Below are 23770 nucleotides of genomic sequence, written 5' to 3'. Positions count from 1 at the left end.
ATGTACTAGTTATGCTGGAAATTTTCAGATTGAAACCAAGTAGGTGTAAATGGGGTGCATACTTAGTTTAGACTAGTCATTGGTTAAGGTTAGGTTTAGGTGTGCTGCCCCGTGGGAGGTTAGGGTTAGGGTGAGGGTTTGAGATAGATTGTAGTTAAATTCAGGCATTACGTGTCACCATGTCAACGCCCACCAAAATACATTTTTGTCAACAAAATCAACTGTAGATTTATTCGACTAAAATCTTATATTTAGTCGACTAAAAAACTAGACTAAAAGTAAAACATTTTAGATAACTAAAATATGACTAAAACTAAAATGAAATTGTATTCATTGGGAAGCTTATGATTTCATTTCACTAAGCCCCAATGTACAGACTTTCTGAATGCCCCAGCCCAAGGGCCCCTGGGCAGTGGGGCCCCCAGGTATGTAATCTAACCATGCAGGGCTCTATACTAGGTACTCTCCTTCATTCCCTCAACACCAAATCTTTATGCTGAGAATAGCAGATCTACAAGCTCTCAAAGTGATGCATTGTGAGCCTGTACGCATCTGCTATTTCCGACGAATGCGCTCCCCAAATTTGGGACACTATGTGTCAAGGTTAAACCTGATGCAATGTGTTGGTAAGCTTGTAGATCTGGTATTTTCGGCACACAACGTCATTGTACAACAAAACATAAATTAAGCAATAGAACATTGCAGAGAAAGATTGCAGTGGTCTGAATTACGCCAGAAAGCCTTAAGACCACAAACACACCCAGAGACAGTCTGGCTTGCTTTGTTGTCTCAGCAATTTTTACACGGTTTGTCATGATCAATATCAAAGGAACCTCCTGAATTAATAATTCATAATCATAAAAGCATGTTTGTTGTCGCTGTAACGTGGTTATAATATTGACTCAGTCGGCTGAATAATACCACTTCGGACATGACAAACATTTGAAGGGGTATATGTACCGTTTCCATTTCCAGTATTAATAGTATCTATGCCCATCCTTCGCTGCATGCCTGTGAGCTGCTGGGACTACAGCATGACAGGTTTTTGCTAGTGGAATATTTATAGCTGTGCATTAAATGTGGAATCAAGGGTTTAAGTGTACCATTGCATCAACACCGTTGTTTCTTTGCCTGGGCCTGTCCAAAAATGCCTTCCCTGGGGCTATTTGCAGTGCTAAGAGTGCATGCAAACTGTCTAAAGTGGTATCGTGCGACACACCCATGGCATATCAAAGATGAAATGTAGAATGACATTTACCTTACAGGCTAATTGTATCTGTGGCATTTTACACATTCTTTGTGGCAGTGATTAGCCAAGATAAACATGTTGTAGCCAAGCTATTATGCAATAACAATGTTGTTTCAGTAACGACCTCATTCTTAATTTGTTATCAGTAGTAAAACAGGCTTGAGTATCAGTTGTTTGAATGTAATTTTAAGTAATAATTTGCTCCCTACTGCCGACAGTCACAGGAGTAAAGAAAGCTTTAAGTGCCCTAGGGAAGTGCTAGGACATGCACGGAAATCACAGTACAGCTTGTAACAAAGATCTACATTATACTGCCATCTTCTGGGCTGAGTGAGATACAGCTCTGCAGTTTACTAGAAGCATGACTATTGCCCAACGCCTACAGTGCATAACTGCTAATTTAATTTACAAATGTGACAAATTTAAATAACTTGCCATTTTATTAGACCGATTCAAAAGGTGGACATCATCTTCATCTCTTTATCTTAAAAAGCAAACAAAACAATGCAAACAATGAATTATTATTTTTTAAACTACAGTGTTTCTATAAAATTCAGCACACAAAATAGAACTTTCTGATTCCGTATCTTATGTAAAAGTCCAGATTACTTGAGAAATGTATTCACGGTTGTTCAGTTAACTATAGCCTTATCCAAAAGCCTAGGTTTAATTATTTACATGTCAATTGCTAAGAAAAGGAAGTAGCTAAGTTCTGTTACAGTGCACCCCATACTGTTCCTATGCATTTTACCAGTCAATCAAAAGTTGTTTTTTTGGTGGAATATTGCAATATTTCAACTATACACAGCCATGTACACTGACCTCTCCCTTTTTATGCACGAGACGTCAGACTGTCAAAGAATAAGTTCAGAAATGCAAACTCAACATATTATTCAGTTAAAAATATAACAAATTAAAAGTCGTCAGCTACATATACTGGGACCATATCACCAAATCCTGGTAACCACACAAACAGGTCAATGTGTTGATTAGATACCGGCTAACTGACTCATTTAAATAGATACAGTATAATACATCATTAGAAATGTGTAAATATTGGTAAACGTTGGTGTGCAGCAAGACGTGGGATGTACATGGGCAAAACACAGGTAGTACATCAAACATTTACCTTGTTTCTACCAAACGTCACAGTAGAGTTACGCCTACCTTACAAACAGCCAAGTGTTACTGTTGGTGGGGGGGTGGGGGGGAGAAAAACTACATTTCAAAATCAATACAAAGTTTGTTTTCCATATAGGACAACCACTACGTTCATCCCTGAGAGCACGTTTTGGTTCAGTACTTAGTGCATTTTAAACGTACTGTTGATATCTCAAATTAGTTTAACGGCAACACGCTTCACCGTGTCACAATCAATTATGGAACACACAAAATACAAAGGTTTTACGATGAAATGTCCGCTGATAAAGCGAAGGCAAGGCTCGACACGTTGTGAACATTTGATGCCCACAAAGGCAGTGGGGTAAAGCCTGACTTATTCTTAGTTGCGCGCAAGTGTGTTACGCACTGCAAAATATAAAATCTACAAGCTCACAGCGTGTTGTGTTGTGAGCTTGTAGACCTATTTTCTGTGTGTGACACCTGTGTGCAACTGCGTATAATTCAGGCTTAAGCATGTTACACATCAGATAGACATGGAGTAAATAAGCTTGTGAACCTGACCAAGTGAAAATGTATAAAAAAGGTGACATTATTGATGCTCTGGCTTATTATTATTATTATTATTATCATTAACCCTGATATTTTTTTCATGTTAAGCATTTCTTGCAATTAAAAAAACAAAATGAAAACTACTGAGCTTTGATGCATAAAAACAGGTAAATTTGGGGAGAAATGTTCAATCTTTGCTATCGTCTTCTTCGTCAACTTCGACATCCTCCTCATCGTCATTGGGGTCTCTGGTTTTGTGGTCCATTGACTCATCTAGTTCTTCAACGTACACGTCTTCATCCTTCTCATCTTCCTCATCTTCATCCTCTCTGTCATCAGAGCCTGAGGAGAAGAAACCAGACGACTTATAACATCAACAAGTTAATCAAGTTTCAAGACATTTGGCATTGATCTGTCCAGCGGTTTGTGAGTTTATCTCCACCCAGCACGCACACACGCACAATGGCATAACTGCATCACTTCACTCCTAATCAGAGCGGAATAGGGTTGGATTTTCCCCATTAACTAATAAACTCAAAACAACTAAATAATAATAAATTTTATTTATAACGCACTTTACATTTGAAACAAATCTCAAAGTGCTAACAAATCTCAAAGTGCTAAACTAATAATATACCATTGGATATGCATGCACATATTCTACTTTAATTAATTAATTCATGGTGTGCTATACGTGTCCTACTCTAACTCAATACACCTGGCCTTGAGCCAGACACAAACAGGAAATGAGTAGCGATCGTCAACAGGTTGTTGTAAAGTAAATAAAGCTTGCACTCAATGAACGTGTAAGCACCGAGTTCAAATGAGTTGTCGTCAGGTAAACTTTGGACCTTTCTCCCCCCCCCCCCCTACTCTCATGATAACATGGAAGTGAAACTCACAACCATTCGGTGAGCAGCCAGTAAGTGCAGACAGAGACAAACCGCCACTTTCACTTTCAACACCTATCATCTGACTAAGTAATCACACACATGAAAGTTAACTAAATGGGTTATACTAATATAAAAAATATATAAAAATGTTAAACAAATAAAAATGAAATATCAGGGTTTGTCCTGCACAAGATATAATACAGTTAACATTAACACTAGGCATTCCTAGTGTGCGCATCATTGTGCAACGCTGTGGAGCCATTAACGCACGCATGCACACGCACACGCGCGCGCACACACACACACACACACACACACTTTTTGTTTCGTTTTGTTAGTAGCCTCATGTCACCACTTCAACCAGTCACGACTAAGGTTAAGGTTCACGTTATCTAAACATTGTTTTCACACCCAAGGTTCTGCATCCTCCAGCTGTTTAAACAGTCCAGCGGGGTGATTTGACTCTTACACGCAACAACCTGCTGCAGAAGTCGACCACGATCAATCTGATGCCATTTCAATACAGAACATGGCAACTAGTGAACTTACCATCAGTCATAATCTGTCCGGCCTCATCGTCCTCTGGGCTTTCATCTGAGGAGGACATATTACCTGACTATTCAGTTTACTCAGACATTTACATGACAGGCCATAGCGCATGATGCAGACTGCAAACAAACACTGAATTCCACACACATTGAATTATCTGACAACAGCTGCCACCAAAGCTACAATCTGTACGTTTTATGTCCCTCCTAACGGGGAGAGGTACAGCGATGTCTAAACTACAATAAAGATGGCACTGCATCTACCGTCCTATACGGTGCAGTCTGCATCACATAACATTACTGTGATCATCAACCGGCAGGTGGCCTGTCCGACACGACCAGAGTCGGGAGACTACCTCCAACCGAACGCAAGATCCGATCAGCAAACATTTGAATCGCACGTCGCATGGCCTTTGACAATATTCCAAATTCCTATCACATTATTCCTCGGGTCCTGGTCCGGCCACCATCGGGAAATTGCACCTTTCTACCGTAGTTATATTTTATTAACACATTGTTTAAAATAACAATGTATTAATTCAAACAATTTCCAGGTTGTCGCTTTAACACAACCAGCGCCGGAATTCCGTCAAAATAGAAGCTCTGGGGTGCCAGGAAGACATGGCCACTTTTACTCTGTAAAGCCCTCCCCCCCTTCTGTTCCGGAAAAGAACAGAGATTTTTTTTTGCTTGCTTACTTTTCTCTCGTTTCAATATTATCGGCCTAGATTAGGAGAGACGAGGCATTCTTTCTGCAGTGGTAAACTAGGAAGTGACCGGACCACGCATGAACGAAGAGCGAAGCATACGGTGGCCTTGGAGTCCAACTCAAAAAAAAAAAAAAAAAAATTCTTCTCTCGTTTTATATCATTGAAGATGCGCTAGGACGTGTACACACGTCATTGCAACCTGTCGATTGGATTGCTTATGATGTGTGGGCACGTCGGGTGGACTGAACCAGTTAAGAGGCCATTTTCCTTAATTTCCTGATTTTAATTAGACAAGGACAATATTAAAAATGTACCGTTGGATTACACGAATAAAATATAAATCGAATCTAAGATAGGAGCATCAACGCCTGCTAACCTGAGTCTTGTCCCCTCTCTTCCCCCTCATCTTCCCCGTCCTCTTCCTCCTCCCGGCTGTGGCCCTCATCAGCCTCATCCTGCTCCTCGTCATCATCAGAGTCTGAGATCACCACACACTCATCTCTGCTACTGTTGTCAGGTGCTCTGGTCCCACTGCTGCTGCTGAAGAGACAAACATAAAATAAAGTTAGACTAGAATTGAATTTAAATGAATTTTGTTTTGCTTGCATTTAAAAACAAGCCTTAGCTCAATCAGGGCAACCTGGAGAGAATTAAAACACCTGCAGGTACCCTGTGTATATCCTAATAGAGTGGTTGTTTGCAGTTACCGTAGATCACATGCAACAGATTCTATAATTTCAAGTTGAAAGAACCTTACCTGCCGTTCTCCCTGGGTTCCCACAGTGGAGTCAGGTAGTATCTGAGAGGATCTCTCCACAGATCATCCTTCAGGATCTAAACATTGACACGGTAGTCAGTTATTTGGATGAACATGCTCTTTACAAGATGTTTCGGTAGACTGGAAAAGACACACGATGGCCTGATCTACATGTGATGTCTGATCTGATTTCTGATTGTTGATTTTATCTGCCTTACACAGTAACATGTTTACATTGATTTTATTATGGCTATGAGATCGACGTATAAGACCACGTGCAACTGGATGCAGTCAGGCTGACCTGTGCTATATCATCTCGGCCCGGATTGCTGTGGTCACTGAACCAGCTGAAGAACGTCTGGTAGACACCACGCGATGACTTCCTGGGCTCATTGTTGCCTGTCAGGTTCTGACCACGGTGCCACAGGATCGGGTTCGAGAACGACACAGGAGGTCCTGAGACACACAAAACAATTGAGATGTTTAACCACCCAATACTTTGAGCGAGTTCCTATGGCTCATAATTGGGGTATATATATAAATATTCAGGCAGATTGTAGTTTTTGTCTCTCACATAGGACTGAACTGAGGACCCAATGTTGATATTAGCAAAGCTTTTATTTAGGAGCCACTGAAAACCCTTAAAATTATGAAAAATAAATATTGTTAAAATAATGTAATTACATCAAATTTGTTGCATAAGACACATTTATATTAATTATTTTATTGCCAGCTAGCATTTATGAAGTTCCCAGTGCCACCATACACGTTCACTTTAAGAGTCTGAGTTTGCCACACACTTTAGTATCATTGGCACAAGCACACACCGTTTACCTTTCGTCAGAAGCGTCGCGGTACAAAGGCACAAATTAAATCCGAAATTTGGATGGCAGACGATCCACCAAGGACAGCTCTCCTGAATCCTGGATTACGATTCATGGACGTTGAAAATCCTCCTTTCAACTGCTTTACACAGTGATTATATTTAACCGGACAAATGTTAAAAGCGGCCGTGGGACTCAACCATTATATACGATATAGACGCCATACAGTATATATTTTTAATATCCGTGGCCTGGTCCGTCACACGGGCCAGTTTGGAACAAATACCAGGCTTTCATCCGAGGTGAAAAGTCTGATGAGGCGAGGTTACCTTTTGCCAAGTAGAACATGACCTGTATTTGGCTGAGGTGTAAATGCCCTATGAGACTGTAGACCACGCATAAACCCTCACCTCCCATGCCGAGGTGAACCTCCTTCATGATGATGTTGTTCTGAAAATACGGATTCCGTTTGAAGTGGAAACGGATCCTATGTCCCACTTTGGTGCCCTTGAACGACTCGATCTGAGATTAAAAAAAACATTCATGGGGGAAAAATGAAAAAGTAAAAATTTTCAACCTGGCGTCACCGTACATTTTTGGGCTCAGCTATTTTCGCAATTTGACAATACATATAGCTGATGAAACTCTAGGCCAAGATGTTTGTTTTCTAGCTGACTTTAGAAACATGGCAGGCTTATCAAATTATTAATAAATAAAAAAAATACAAAATATTATAAATCAGCCTAGTGTTTCATGGTCCTTTAAATGGTTTAATTATTAACCTCAAGGTCGGTCATGTAGCTGAGAGCGTCTTCATCGGTCTCATCGATGTGAGCCGAGAGATGTGGGTGGTTCAACAGCTGTTGGATCCGAGTTAAGGGAAATAAATGGGTAAAGTAAAATCAAAATAAAGGTGCAACAAACATGGTATTTCTGTTTCATTATGACACCAACACTAAGCGGCGAGAGAAAATAGACAAGATATATGAGATAGCGTGTGAAGCCTAATACTACAGATGTGGAGAATAAGGTTTGAGTAACCAGGAGATTTAATTGAACATTTAAGGATACGGCTGTGACCCAGAAGCCAGGAATGGACTGTGTGATGGAGCTGCGTTGGTCCAGATGTGGACGTTGCTGACGACTCATCTTCAAATCCAGCCGCTGGTGAAGTCTGGCACTCTTTTTATCGAGCGCCTCCAGCCTCATCTGTACCTGGGCTAGAAGAGCCACCGACTGCCTGATCTCTGGGGCCATTTTAACAGAGACGATAGCACACTCTGAGCCGTCGTTGGTTTCATTATCAGATGGAAAAGAGGAGCTCGGCGTGGAGGACGATCCAGGTATAGAATCATCTCCATCGTCTCCATCACCAATGTCTTCTGCAGCCTCTCGTTCAATACTGTGAATTGATGTGGAGCTATCTGCTGCGGCTGCCTGGGTTTTAGAGCTTCCCTTGGAGGATTCGTTTGAGCGCTTCACTTTGCCCCCCGGTCTGTCCCGTCCAGCTCTTTCAGACGAGCAAGGAGTCTCTTCACCTGCCTTCCCCTTTCCACCTGTGAGGCTGGCGAGTGCTTCTGCAGCCGCGATGGCTGCTGAGTCAGACTGGTGGTCAAGGGAGGTTGAGGCCGGACAATGTTCTCCCTCTGCATCCGCTTTTGCAGCATCCGAGCCCTGGGCTTTCACTGCCGGCGTCACCCTGCTGCTGGGGCCATCATCAGGACCATCCTGCCTCACTGACTCAGGACCATCCTGCCTCACGGACACTGACTCAGGACCATCCTGCCTCACTGACTCAGGACCATCCTGCCTCACTGACTCAGGACCATCCTGCCTCACTGACTCAGGACCATCCTGCCTCACTGACTCAGGACCATCCTGCCTCACTGAACTGTTGGTAGTTGAAGTTGAGGCACCGTTGCTGCTGCTGTTCTCTTTGCCCGTGGCTGTTTTCACATCTCCCGCTTCTTCCTCGCGATGCTCCGCAGCCTGCTTCCCTGCAGGTTCTTCTGGTTTTCCGGCGTCGCCGTTCTTTTGGCTCTGTGAAGACGTGGAGGGGGTCTCGTTCCTCGCGTTGCCGACTTTGGTCAACTTGCGAGGGGTATTGGAAGCGCTCTCATCTTGCTCGGAGGACTGGCGTCGTTTCCTGGACGCAGAATCTGCGGACCGCTTGCAGTCCGTCACTTTACTCATGCTAGTCCCAAAATAAGCTAACCAGCTAGGTAACCAGTTAGCGCCACTAAAACAGTACACGTACTATTTAAGAATACTGTCGACCCACAGCGCACCAACTAGTTGATTATTGCAACTGTTTCCTCAAGTCAAATTTGGATTTACGCCATTTAATTTAGATAGAACAGGAAGTCCTTGTTTTGCGAGGCCTAGCTTAGCCACTTAGCAAGCTGTGGCTTACGTTAGCACCGCTAGGCTAGCGGCGCTATCTCACAGCTAATGTTACTCACTGTGTGTTCTTCGATTCAAAGATGAATCTAATTTATCAGTTTAAATCCCAGCGAGGAACACTTTGCAAAAAAATAATAAATAATGTGACGAAATTGGCAACTGCAGTAAGACGCTGTTTACAATCCCCGTTTGTTTATATTTTGCGCTCTCCCTCAGTTTGCTATTGGTAGAGTTAGTATCCCATAGCCCGAATAGACGCGTTCTGATTGGCTAGTTCGTTGTCGAGGATTCATTGACGAACGACAGTGTATAAACTTTAGTAAAGACAAATAAAGTGATATTACAAGTGATTGTCATTTTAAAGGGGTTTACTATTGCTGCACACCACGGTGTTACAGGGGTGAAAAGAAAACATTTTTTTTCATCCAATCCAGAGAGAGAACCCATTTATGCTTCTATTTTACCTGTTCCAATTTGGTCTGTTATTTTGTTTCATACAATCATATTTCAATTATTTATCCTGTATTATGCTGCTATAATCTTGGGTGAGTTCTCTCTCCTGATTGGTATCCACTATCCAGAGTCCCGACCTGAAAATACATTTTCTGATCACTTATAGAGCTGTGAGCTGAAGCGGAGACCCTTGCCTTGTTTAATACTGAACTAACATTACAATGATTACTATCCTAATATAGAGCTATTTAACACTTCTTTGAACAAAAAACAGTGAACACAGTGGCAAATATTTTGGGAAAATAGATCTAAGTGAAATAGCCACACGGCCACGGGATGGGTTTCGGGCTGATTTTAGATCATCTATTTGGTGAAGATACCCCCCTCCTTCCATTGAATTCAATGGGCATCAAGATGGTCACGTCCTCTTTCTATAGGCCTATAGGGTTTCACAGTTTCACTTTCAGTGCCGTTAAATTGATGCATGAAAAAATTGAATATTTGTGAATCGTGTCATTACTGTCTGTATCCCAAGTTGCTCTGTTTTCGAATTGTGCCATTACTGTCTGTATCCCAAGTTGCTCTGTTTTTGTAGTTTTTTCGGTTAGTGTTAAGTTGGTAGGCCTAGTATTAATCATGCATGTCCTCCATAATAAAATCGAGTTGGCTCTCACAAACTGTGAATCTGTTCAAAGATACAGTATAGGGCGGCCTACTGGTGGGTCCAGAAAGTAGCTTTATGCCCTGGTAACCAACCATCCAATAATAACGCAACTATAACTGTCCCTCTGGGCTATGGAATCTAGACCAGTGCAGGACCGTATAGTGAGCTTAAATATTTCTCCGATTGGTTAAAGCAGACCGCGCAAACTCTCTCCACCAATCATTCATTATTTTTCTCGGCATACATTTTGCTTCATTTCTCATAGTGACTGTTTGAGTGAGAGACACAGCAAGTCAGCAACACCTTTATTCACAACTAAATGTGAACATAATATGCAGTGCACCATCAACTCAAGTAACCTCCGAAGGGAAATGGGAGAGTGCCTGTTACATGCCCTCTGCCCACTATAATAGGCTACCATGGCCGTGGCCAGAGAGAGAGAGAGAAATATTAGATTGCGCTTCATGTCTTGGCTGTTGGGATTGCTGTAAATAGGAATATACTACAGGATTAATGCCTAATAGTTATTTCATAGTTGTTCATTTTACCTATATAGTTTAATTACTAATTAATTAAGCTGTTCCATTTGAGCCCAATTAGTAGGACTACGCGGCCGGGTATGCTAGTATAACATCTGTGATTGTGAAGAAACTTAAGGAAGTAATAACAATATTAGAGCTGTATAGGCAGGCAATTTATGTCAATATGGTTGCCGTGGAAAAAGGTCTAATAATGGTAAAATAATGTGCATTGATTGCATTAAATCTAAATGATCGAATGATCAATGAGATAAATGCCAACATTATTCTGAGACTAATGGTGGCTGCTGATACACTGCAGGCTAACGTCAACAATGTGATATAACATCCCGTATAATAAAATAGTGGAGCAGTGGGCGTGTAGCCTTCTGCCCGAACCAAACTACACACATGGGGGCCGGGGTAAGGGTTATACCAACTTTAAACGACACATTTGGGCCACAGCCCACAGGCAGCGTGCCGTGCGGGTCAGTGCTAAAATTAGAGGTAGCACAGTCAGTCTGCAGCCCAAAATGCGGTGCGTAACGTGCGTACTAAGGTCATGTATGTAGAGCAGAGGGACTGACAGAGGATCACAACGACTGGCCGGCGTCAACGTCAAGGTACTGGAGGTAGCGGCGTAGCGCCCATGGGTGACAAGCAACGCCGCACGCACGTTCTTTAACTGACTGCCTGGTGTACGGTGGGTGAAGAGCCTACTATTCTGAGCGCACGCACCCGGCACCAGCACGACACATCAATTGCCACAGCTTCACCGAGAAAGAACCGCTGCGCAAATATGTCTTTCTTAGTCATCCCAAGCCAAGAGGGTCTATTTAAGACGGTGAGAGACGGCAGGGCAGCCGAGGAAGGAAACTCGGATGAAGATGACAGCGAGGAGCAGGAGAACATCCGTTTGATACCGAGATCATCCCCGATACCTAGAAGGCGCGGCGCGTCCATCTACGATGAGACCATTGAGTACATGCGGATCCAGCAGGCTGGACTGATCAAGAGGAGCGTGTCCTTCGCCGATACAACAGGTGGAGATCTGGTCGAGGTAAAGGAATTTTATCAGTTTGATTCGGATGACGAGGACGCCGAGGCGAAGTGGGAAAAGGAGGAATCTCGGTACCGAAAACTACAACAAGAGCCGATTTATAATGTGAAGCCAGAATATATGGCTAAGTCCAGTGCCGACCTGGAAAAGGCAGTGATGAAGAACAAGGTGGAAGTTGAGCTGTTGTCTCCGGATGAAGACGATCCACTTGCCTTCACCGGGATCATCCGTGTCCTTAACGTTTCTTTCAACAAAGCGGTTTACATTAGATCAACCATGGATAATTGGGCTTCTTATTTTGATTACCCAGCTGATTATGTCCAGGGTTCTCACGAAGCTAACACTGATAAGTTTTCTTTCAAGATGTCTTTTGCACCACCGTATAACACGCACGGCTCCCGCATTGAGTTTGTGGTTCGTTATGAAACCTCTGAAGGTGATTACTGGGCTAATAACTCTAATTGCAATTATGTAGTGACTCTTCTCCTGTCTTATGATGACATTTCGTCTCACGATAAGTCTGACCTGCGAGAAGTAAGAGGCATCTTGAAGCCACCAAAAGACTACAGGTAAATATTCTGTCCTGTCCTGCAACTGCAACTTTATTTTCACATCACACACAGGTGTCAGGTTTAGGTGTATTCAAACAAAAGTGGGTGAAATTCTCTCACATCTCATCACTGCCGTTTCAAGAAAGGTGGAAAGAAATAGAGAGACAGAAACCTAAAACAGGTCAGATATAAATAAGGGGGTGTGAAATAAATAATAGGTGCAAGGCTGCAAGCATGTATGGCCTACTGTGTACGTACATACTGTGCAAGGTTGTTGTTAAGATGGCAGGGGGCAAGGCTGTTAAAAATAGCAGTAGATGTAATATATCATAGATAAGGTGCATGGTTGAAGGATAATAACAATAAAATTAGGCCTTAAAAAGCAGAAGTTATAATGATGGATAGCCTGTTAAGAGCAGACATATTTTACAGGCTTGTCACCAAATATCTATCCTTTTCATCAATCGGAAAATATAAGATGGGGAAGGTATCTTTCTGTTGTAAGCCTGTTGCTCCCGTGATGATTACAGCTAGGCCACATCTGCAGTTTACTGGACACAGTTCTATTCATGGTGTGTTCTGCTTTTCTTGTTAAGTATTATATGATTTCTGACACCACCAAACAATAAGCCTAGACTTAAGGCCCCAAACATTAAAGCTACTGTAAGATACAGAGCTGCCAGGAATGGATAGAAGACAGCGTTTTGTTGAGGGCTTTAAGGGCCTATAATAAGCCACATACTGGGTGTCCAGCTTGATTTTGACTGTGGTTCAGTCTGGAGGTAATTTATGGAGTAAGAGGTCATACGTTTAAAATGTCAAAGAGCAGTCTGTTGTGACTAGAGAGATAACATATAGGATAGGATATCTTGAGTCTTCAGATTTTGCAAGGGAGCAAGTACACACCCCTCCCAGAATACCAGTCATCCAGTGGTGTGTGTGTGTGTGTGTGTGTGTGTGTGTGTGTGTGTGTGTGTGTGTGTGTGTGTGTGTGTGTGTGTGTGTGTGTGTGTGTGTGTGTGCCTGTGTGGAGGGGGGGAGCAGAAATAGGAAAAGGGCAGGTGTCATTTTCATGCACCAAAGACTTATTCTACCCTTGACCTTTTCCATCCCTGGACATAGAGAAACTAAAGCTGACATCAGTCAGACCAGTCCAATTTCAATGGAATAGTTTGACAAAGTCAGAGCATACCTATTTACACGCACCTCGACAGTGGGTGCAGGGCCAATAAGGCAATTATGGAAGGAGGTAGGGCCCGCACACCATTCTTTTGGTAAATAATTACTTTATTGAATAAATAAACAACGTTTCGATCTTGACAGATCTTTGTCAGGTCAGTATACTGACCTTTGCTCACTCCCATGATAGGGCATTAACCACACAAACTATAGTATACTAAAGTGTCCCTATTCGGGGGCGAACATTCAGGGGAAAACCCCGATCTACAAGCTCACACAACGTGTTGCAAAGTGCCATGTTTTGAGCTTGTAGATCGGATATTTTCTGCAAAGATACGTAGTGTAGAGAGGAAAAAGGAGGCGACCCTAGTATAGACTTCTGGGGGATTCCGATCGGTCAACCAATTACATAGGTTTTAAGTGGTTAAACTGAGAGGAAGATTTTAAAAGCATAATCTACTGTTTGGGTGTGTCAAGTCAACTCACATGATGAATAGACTAGAGGGTTCAAACTAAACCCCCAAGCTTGAAGACCTATAAAAGGACCGGATCTTTGAGCGTCCAGAATACAAACTGATTTAGTTGATCTGGGTCTTCTTTGGGTCTTCATAAACAACAGAGGAGCTAGATGGGTTGCTAAGGGTGAGCCATTGATTGAAATATTGGCGATGGGGGAGCACAGACCCTAAACACACTAGTAGACACTACTATCATAGAAACATATCAACATGGCAGTGTGAAACATACATAACATGCATGCTGCATACATACTGTAATGTGTGTGGTAAAGATAACAGTGGGATGAGACTGTAAAAATAGCAGCAGATGTAATTACATAATGTACGGTCGATGGTTTAAGGAAACATCAATAAAATGAGGCCATAGTCATATACCCAGAAGAAAATCCTCTTTGGTGGTTAGCCTAAATTGTATTCATTTAGCCAATGTCTTGTCAGTATACACAGGTATGTATGTACATTTCTGGTAGACAAGACATAACTAACCTTGAAAACCAGCGACATTGTGCAACATTTCTTGAGAACACTGCCTGTACCTTTACAAAATGTTCACATAGTATGTGAAAAATGTGTATGTTATATACCTTTTACCCTACCTTAATTATTAAACCTAATAATGGAAGTAAGTCGGGCTCTGATCAGGCTGAAAACTTGCCCATATTTGGAGTCATAACCTAAATCATAGATATGTCATCTATGACTGAAGTCACACGCTGGCCATTAAGTCTGAGATCTACATTGGAGCCATGTAATTCACACATGGATCCTGAGATCCACATGGTTTATTATTATTATTATTATTTATCCAGGTAAGGTTTGTTGAGCATTAATGCTCTTTTTCAGCAACGCTTTCCTTCACACTGTTACAGACATAGTGACACACTCACACCTCAGAGCTTCCCAGTTCAACCACAGTTGTTCGCTGACTTTTGAGTGCCACAAGCACGACCCTCTAACAGTTAGAGGATCGTGCTTGTGTCACTCAAAAGGTTAGAGCCACTGCTGCACTGTACACAATGTACCCTGAAACTGAAAGTGCAATACGCCCTGCGAACCTCAGGACCATGGTTGGTGACTATTCAGAGATCTATTTACGTATGTATCTCTTATCACATGCTGATCATCATCTTGGTCTTGAGTTCGGTTGGCAACCTTTTGGAGTATAACTGCCAACGCTTCTTCCGTCTTACATTAATGAAGTATGTGTGAAAGGCATTTCTAGACAATCCTGTGTTTTATTTCTGATTATTACATGTCTTCTCCCAGTATCAATTCAAGGCCTCATGCTAGAAACTAAATGCTTATTATAAACGAGGAAATTACACAGGTGTTAAGGTCTGTGACTTTTTTTAGTGAATAAAACGTTATTTCGCTCAATCTGTATGATAGGGTATGTTAATAAAATAAGATTTGTATGTAAGTATGTAAGTCAGAGAGGCTTGAGAGAGGTTGTAGTTGGTCTATCTGCACTTCTATTGAAAAATAGCTAAGACGGGGTCAAGCCCCAAAAGAAAAAAGCTACACAATAGACACAATGAGCTATATAAACATTGATGACTGAAAATAAAAATCACCCTTGTGTGAAGTGAGGGGCGCAGCTCTTATCATCATACATCATCACATTCCACGCTCAGCCAATTTTTTATTAGATTCTACCCACGCCCTAGGTCAGCCCGAACCACCCGACACTCCTATTTATGAATGTTTATCACCTGTGGGAATTATATTCACTCTACTGCACCAGTGTTATTATTGTGCTATTAGGCTTCTTAAATACCAGCTGTTTGTGAGACTTTATGCCCAACCTTTAAATAGGCAACGTGCCAGAATGTGAACCCAGGCATGTTGAGTACCCAAATTTCTATGTTAGAAATGTTGAGTATGGACTATGGGACTAACCTGACGCTGCCAGATCCAAAAAGCGTCAGGTTACTATGGGACCCCAGCATCTAGAAACTGCCGGATGCTAACTTGCATATATTGAGCAATTTTCATAATTGGCATAATATGTGACCATACCATCAACATACATACATATACATTTTTATTTCATTTTAAGATGAAAGGGACAGGTACAGGAATACAAAATTGTACATAAAACATAATTCAAATTCTTTGTCAACTACAATCATTGGCTTGCCCCCTTGCCTAATTTTTAAAATCCTACTCCCAGACCCCAGCACCACCATTGACAAAAAATTTAAAAATATAGTAATAATTATAATAACAATTAAATACAACATAAAACTAGATTTTTTTTTATTAACAACAAATTGTAAATAATAATTAATAATTATTAAACTAGGGGGTTTTCATGATGCTGAATCCTTTCCAAGCATTAGTTTTGCTAAAAATGGCCATAGCCGTCATCACAAATGTGATGTCAGCACATTTGGGCATGTGGCTATGGCCATTTTTAGCCCAATGAGTGTTCTTTTCCTTCTATAAGATATTCTAATAAGAATGTTACTTCTTTTTCAGCACTGACGATTTCAATTTTGAGATAAACCGCAACGGGGATGATGAAGGTACAAAATGACTTCTAATATAACATTAAATGTAATCAAATATGATGGTGTTGCATGGTGTTTCTTTCATACAATTTTATATTTGTAAATGGAAATATATTACAAATGTAGTTCTGTACTGCACTGCACTGCACAAACTATCATTCCAAAATATTTTGTACTTTAAATTTACAGATCTCCCAGGGCCATCCAGTTCAGATGATTTCAGGACTAAGACCATCTGCCCAATCTTTGTACCACCACCCGAGATTGACATAGAGGTAAAGGTATAATATGATGGACCAATACAGATGTGCTTTTCATGTTTGCCATGAGTGCTACAGGGAGCACGTTTTTCTTTTTTAGGATGACAGGGGAGAACATTAATAGTGAATGAGCCAAGTGTCTTCGTGTTCGGACCCCCGTGAGTTACACCTGAATGAGGCATAAAAGCTATAGCATAATCCAACTGTACACAAACTTTGTATTTCTAGGGTAGGTCAATAAGAACAAAACAGACACATGGTGATGCACTCCTGGATTCCGCATTCTGTCATTAATGTACCATGGACAGTTTTGATGAGGAACAACAAATGTAATTGATTGTTGCTTCCATTTTTGTACAGAGCCTCCGGTACAAAGTCTGTACATAAAATACAGAATGTACAGAAAATTAAACCTGCGATAGCACTTGTCCGCAGTATGTGTAATGACACATATATGTACACACAACAAACACAACCAAGATGGCAATTCATGAGATAGATAGCACACAGTTTGTTTACTGTGTCTGTCATCAGAACTGACGAGATAAAAAATTCACAGAAATGTGAAATGCCAAAATGTTTGACTGCCATTAAAACCTAAATGAAAAGGATGACCCTGAATGAGGACAATTCTTTCATTAATTATTCAAGTCTATTCCTGTCATCCTAGGCCTACAGGGAGATTTCTAACAGATTTTTTGCATTCAGGTTTTCTTTTAAGAGTTTTAGGACTACAAACTCTCATTCTACTCAAGAAATGAATGGCTTACCTGCCAGCAGAGGAACCACCTTCAGTAAATTGCTAGTTGGATGATTTCAAAGTACCGGTAATTTTAATTTGCATGCGGTACAATACATTTTAACCGTCATACATGCTGAGTGTAATATACCTTTATGAAAATCATATGTCTAATAAAGACTAATTATGCAGCATAATAATAATAATAATAATAATAATAATACATCTTTATAATAGGGAAAACAATCTAATCGTCCATTTGTTTACCTGTCATTGGCTTGATTGGTTATATTGTTCACAGCTCATTGAAGCTTCAGCAACAACTTAGGTAATGTCTGGCTGCACCGTTGACTGCATGACTTTCATATTATTCATATAATTACAGTGGCATGCCCAGTATTCTTGTCACTTTCACCATTTACTTAACCACTTAAACCGTATATACTTAGTTGCTCTGAGTCCCCCAGGGCTCTATAATAGGCCTCCTCCTGTTTTCGCTATACACTAAGATATATCCAATCTACAAACACATTGCAACACGATGTGTTGTGAGCTTGGGGATGTGCTATTTCCCAGAATGTTCGACCCAGGATAGACACTATGGTTCAAGTGGTTAATTACTCATAATTGTGGTCCTATTTAATTTGATTTCACGATATTATGATATTCAAGTGACTCATTTGTACTTCAGATAAATTGTCGCTTGCCGCCAAGAACTTCCAAGCTAACAACGCGTTCATTCTAATTTTTGTTTGTTTCATTGTTGTTGTTAGGGCCGATTCATACTCCTATTCTAGAACCGAATAAAAGTCGGGTCGGAGCCTACAATGTGACGGGGGGGGGGGGGGGGGTACCGTCCTAAAGTCGGCTCTTCGGTGCTACTCGGCGCTACTCGGCACTACAGCGCCGAAACAGCGGTAAAATAGTATGAGTATGAATCGGCCCCTAGTTGTAGAGGAGTCAGTCCCTCTCCCTAATATAACCTAATCAAAGTGGAAGGAGTTACTTTTATTTGATTATAGTTGGAGGTTTTATTGCAAAGGTTGATGTTTTGTTCATATTGTTTGTGTTTCACTTAATGTCTATATGTGATGTCTATTTCATCGACTCGAGTCTCAAACAAAATGTTGGCATGGTTAAAGCTACAATCCAGGACTTATTTAAATTAATACAATGTTATCTACCAAATCCTTATGGTAGAATATGTCAATGAAATATAGCTAATACATCTGCAGTAGTATAACCTAGTGGTTGTCAATGTCAATAAAATTATTTGAAGTTGATGGTGCACCAGTTTGAACATTAGATGCACTAGATCAGGGATGTCAAACTCAAATACACAGTGTGCCAAAATAAATAAATTGGTACAAGTCGAGGGCCGGACTGTGATTCAACACACAGGGCATTTTTGGGGAGAGGGGTAGCTGAAAGTTGACCACAAGTATATAGTATATACTTTCACTGCTGATCAATAGTGAAGAGAAGACACATGCTTGCGCTTGTGGGCCCTCGATACGTGACAAATTAAATATCATCCCGCGGGCCAAAGATAATTCATTCACGGGCCTGATTTGGCCCCCGGGCCTTGAGTTTGACATATATGCACTAGATCATCTGCTGGGAAAGGAAGGCTAAACTTGGATTTGGATTGTAGCTTTAGGCCTAACATCATATACAATCTATTGTTATAATTGATTTTTATGATTTGAGTGGCAAATCACGTTTTGGTGAAACATTTACATCGTCACAAATATGAAATATAATTAGGGAGAGAGTGGTTTTTGTGTTGCACAGCTCATGCAGAAACTAGGATTATTGTAGTACAGGCACCATCATTTTGGCAAAAAAAATGTTTGGTTCAGTGCCATGTATATCACATCAAACTGGAAATCAGAAATTCAATAAAAAGATGAAAGTTGGGGGGCGGGAGAAAAAAAAGGATAAAGTTGATTTATCAGTATGCTGAATTTCTGATTTAAAAATCAGACATTCTCAGTTCAGTTCTCTAGTGGTTTGTATCTCTTCATAATTACATTGTTGGCATGAACCTCACAGAAAAAGCATTACGATGCATTACAATGCTTTTTCTTTGTCTGCATGTACTTTCGGCATATAAAATAACCTTTCCTCTTTGTGTTGATACTCTCATGGCTCTGACCTTATTCTTTTCACAGACAGACACCTCATCTAGTTCCCGACTCCCACACCACCCAGAGCCTCCATCAGTTGATGATACACCGTCGTCCACTACCACTGTCTCCTTAGGTGAACAAAAATCACCTTGTGTGTCTTCTGAAACCACGTCACAGCATCCTTCTGATGACAAGTCGTCCATCATATACCAAGCCAGCAAACCCATTCAGCCAAATGAGCCAGGGAATTTGCACAAACCCCAAAGTGAATTAGTTAACGAAACCTCGGAGCAACTCACAGACACTCATCTCTGCACACCGCTCCCTGTTTCAACCTCTGACCCAGTACACCTAGATGAATGTAGCACCCATTCAGCCACAGAGGAGAAGATAGGGCTCTCCACACTCACTAACCCTCAACCAGACATTGTTGCCAACCCGTCTGTCACCGAGATCCCAGCCTACACACATTTAGATCAAAACACGGCCGAATGGAGCTTGTTTCCTTCGGCCTCAGAGGATGTAAAGGTGGATGCAGAACATGTTTTCATGGAAACGATCGAAAGTCTCAAGCAAGTGGTTAAAGATCCTGTCACAGAAGACAGGCCTCCGGATTCTACATTACATTCTTCAGAGGATCGTTCAGGATCAGACCTCTGTGAGTGCGAGACTAAAGATAGCCTCCAAACAGACATGTCCCAACCTCCTCGGGAGCAGATGTTAGATCATGTGGATGTTGAGACTGATGCTCAGTTCATGTCCCAACCTCCTCAGGAGCAGATGTTAGATCATGTGGATGTTGAGACTGATGCTCAGTTCATGTCCCAACCTCCTCAGGAGCAGATGTTAGATCATGTGGATGTTGAGTTTGATGATCAGTTCATGTCCCAACCTCCTCAGGAGCAGATGTTAGATCATGTGGATGTTGAGACTGATGCTCAGTTCATGTCCCAACCTCCTCAGGAGCAGATGTTAGATCATGTGGATGTTGAGACTGATGCTCAGTTCATGTCCCAACCTCCTCAGGAGCAGATGTTAGATCATGTGGATGTTGAGACTGATGCTCAGTTCATGTCCCAACCTCCTCAGGAGCAGATGTTAGATGTGGATGTTGAGTCTGATGCTCAGCTCTTAAGGACGGAAGACAGTGGCCCACAGACAGAATCAATGGAAGCACTCAACATCTCCTTAGCTTTGGGAGACACTCTCTTACCATCAGATGCTGACACACTGCTCACTGCCAATGTGACACTCGATGAACGGCCACCCTGTGCGTCATCCACAACACCACAAACCACAGATGAAGAGCCATCCACTGTGACCCAAAGCAGAAAACCTACGGAAACACCCAAGCCTTCTCTGACCTCAGAGGTCAGTACGGTCCTGGAGTCAGAAGAACAATATGAGGGTTTGCAGCCAGACGATGTGATGAACCTGGAGAGTGATGAGGAACAACACGTATCCCACCCAGGGTGCATTTCTGAGGTTCCTCCATTCCTCCATGATGTTTCTGTGGGGAAGGACGAGGTAGCCCTGCGACACAGGGCTGCATGGCACGAGGAAAAGACTCCGTCCACCATCTTCTTTTCTGCTGCAGAGAGTCTAGAAAGTGAAGCTGAAAGAGAGAAGGAAGACTCTCATCAGGATTCACCAGAAATATTACCAGAGAACCTACCAATCACCATGTCAGAAGCTGCCAAGCCATTAAACCTCCAACCTGTGTGTGGTCGGAGGTGGAGGAATTGGATACCATCTATTGTATTCCTGGGCGCTGCCGGCTTACTCGCTATACTAGCGATTATGTTACAGTTTTCCTACATTGACCTAAACTCTGTTCTTCCATTTAAGTGCCTTTTCATGATTCCAAAAATGAGCAAATAAGTTAGAAGCACATTAACTGCTGACGCAATTTCTGTGTGTGCTTGTGTGAGTGTGTAAATATATATATGTTCATGGATAGACAATATGATATGGAACATCCGAACATTATTGTGAATACCAGTAGTAGGAGTTACTTTATGCATTGCCAAATTATTCTTATTATTTAAAAACTATTATGATGAAGATAATAGGCCAACAAAAGCATTTGTTCAGTGCAGTAATATAACAAATACTGTTGCAGTTGTTTTGCAATTGCTGTATTGTTTATGTAATATTGGAAATTAAATTCTACTGGAGTAAAATACAAAATAACAATCAGCACTCAAGTGCACTTGAGTTCATTCTTAACTCCTCGTAGGAGATTTTTTCAAAATAGATTTACTATTAAAAAAAAACGTTTGTTTACACACGCACACACGCGCACGGCACACACACACACACACACACACACACACACACACACACACACACACATGGTTCTGCTAGTAACCTCTAATAACTGATATATATTTGTTTAGTTCACTAGTCAGAGAACCACACCATCAGCAAGGATGCAGCGTTGTTTACTGAAAGCAGTGAGAGGTGGATTGAGGATGTTCTGTGAGGGTTGCTGACCCTGTCGTCACAACATCACTGAGATTAATGCAAACGATAAAAGCCTGGGTATGGAGGCTATACTTAGATGGTGGATGGAGACACCTAGGCATCTTGAGAGAGACACAGAGAGAGAGAGGGGGGGGATAGAGAGGAAGATGAGGAGAGGGCAGAGGAATACATGTAGGTGCAAAACTAGATGAAAGGGGGTGGTGGAGAGGGATTCTAAAAGCACAATGGCTTCTGGGATGTTTGGGTTGGGCCAATTACGCCTGTGAATGGCATGCAGGGAGTCGTCCTGAACAGGTGTGGTTCTCTGCCTCCTGAACATCAGTTGTCCCAACACTGTGAACATGTCCTGCAGGAGAATTACAAAAACAAATAAAAGACTTGTATGATGCTCTATACTGTAGATATCAACATTAGAGAAGTCATGTGTACTGACACTTATATTCAATAAACTGTGTTGTAGTATAGCTGGACCCGAGTGCCTGTTCTTGTTAACATTGTAAACTAGATGTTTCACAAATGTACAGCAGATCCAACCTGCAGCTTGTGTAGCAACCTCACACATTGATTGACGTGGGACGTCACGTGATGTATAGTTTTTGCAGTGCATTGCCATAAAATACAAAGTCTAACATTCTGCAGATCTACTTGTCTTCATTTTGCAGTCTTCCTTTAACTACACACTTTGAGAAATGTGCTTCGCAACCACTGCATGCACGATGATGATACAAGGGAAGTGAGGACATTCTAGAAAAATATTGTGCAAACATGGCAAAAAAAAACATTACAGTCCTTACTTTCAAAGGTACCATCCCTGTTTACTGCATGCAATATCATTTAGGTGAAGATGTTAGATTTAGATCTCCAAGCTTTCTCTGTTGATTAAAAACTACAGCAGATTAAAAACATGGCAGTCTAAGAAAAGCATCTGCAGATGTAGGTGTGCCCAAAGCCAACACACATTGACACACCTAAACCTATTCGCCACAGTGAGACTGTCCATCATTGACAGCCTGACAACGAAATGGAAATTGATAGAAGGTAGGACACCTTCTATCAATTACCTTGTGTACCATAAAGTAAGGTCAAACTTATGCAGCCTGAAATGTATCTTCTTTTCTTTTTTACAACTTCTTTTAGCAGTTTTTATGTTATAAACATGTGCATATAGCATACAAAGACCTGCGGTATTGTTTAACCTGAACTGGAAGCCAAACTACTAAATCAGCCTTGTCCCCCATTTAAGTGGTTTTAAATCCCACTGTCTGTCTATAGTTTGTCCACCGGCATCAGTGTATGTCAGGTTGAAATTAAGGTGGAAATACATAGAGCAACATGAGCCTCAGACAGCTGCCAAAGGTCACACATTGCAGTGAAGTCAATGGTGTCCTGCTACAGGGGGCAGAGCGGCCATTGTAAACAGACCAGGCTCAGGGGCTGACAATTCCAGGGAAGCCCCCTTAAGCCATCCAGTTGACTGATAACATACATATCACATTGATAACATAGGACAGGCTATTTCTGATTATATACTGTGATACGTTTTGACCTCATTACTGTACGGATGGCCTACTTCTGGTCATGACATTACAGTCGAACATTCAGCAAAAATAGCCTGCACCCTTATTGATCGAGGCATAACTG

General features: G+C 41.5%; 2 protein-coding genes across 5 annotated transcripts; one reads left to right on the top strand and one right to left on the bottom strand.

Annotated features, from left to right (window-relative positions):
• Positions 1-1670: 1670 nt before the first annotated feature.
• tspy (testis specific protein Y-linked) lies at positions 1671-9290 on the bottom strand. 2 transcript variants are annotated; one of them, XM_083768925.1, is made up of 8 exons: positions 7724-9290; positions 7435-7512; positions 7063-7174; positions 6130-6284; positions 5829-5905; positions 5448-5611; positions 4363-4407; positions 1671-3262 (listed from the first exon to the last, which is right to left on the bottom strand). In XM_083768925.1, the coding sequence occupies exons 1-8, from the start codon at positions 8843-8845 to the stop codon at positions 3108-3110; spliced, it is 1908 nt and encodes a 635-aa protein (XP_083625051.1). In that variant the 5' UTR covers positions 8846-9290; the 3' UTR covers positions 1671-3107. The 2 variants fall into 2 exon arrangements, with proteins under 2 accessions (XP_083625051.1, XP_083625052.1); XM_083768926.1 differs by lacking the exon at positions 4363-4407.
• Positions 9291-11275: 1985 nt separating this feature from the next.
• On the top strand, positions 11276-22753 carry LOC310861464 (protein phosphatase 1 regulatory subunit 3A). 3 transcript variants are annotated; one of them, XM_083768909.1, is made up of 5 exons: positions 11276-12319; positions 16480-16526; positions 16701-16786; positions 17812-17838; positions 19685-19822. In XM_083768909.1, the coding sequence occupies exons 1-4, from the start codon at positions 11490-11492 to the stop codon at positions 17836-17838; spliced, it is 990 nt and encodes a 329-aa protein (XP_083625035.1). In that variant the 5' UTR covers positions 11276-11489; the 3' UTR covers positions 19685-19822. The 3 variants fall into 3 exon arrangements, with proteins under 3 accessions (XP_083625035.1, XP_083625034.1, XP_083625033.1); XM_083768908.1 differs by lacking the exon at positions 17812-17838 and having other exon boundaries at positions 19685-22753; XM_083768907.1 differs by lacking the exon at positions 17812-17838 and having other exon boundaries at positions 16701-16792; positions 19685-22753.
• Positions 22754-23770: the final 1017 nt, after the last annotated feature.

The sequence above is a fragment of the Protomyctophum parallelum genome (genome assembly GCF_964188405.1).
Source record: "Protomyctophum parallelum genome assembly, chromosome: 7".
Classification (NCBI taxonomy): Eukaryota; Metazoa; Chordata; class Actinopteri; order Myctophiformes; family Myctophidae; genus Protomyctophum; species Protomyctophum parallelum.
This window is presented reverse-complemented; position numbering and strand designations above follow the sequence as displayed.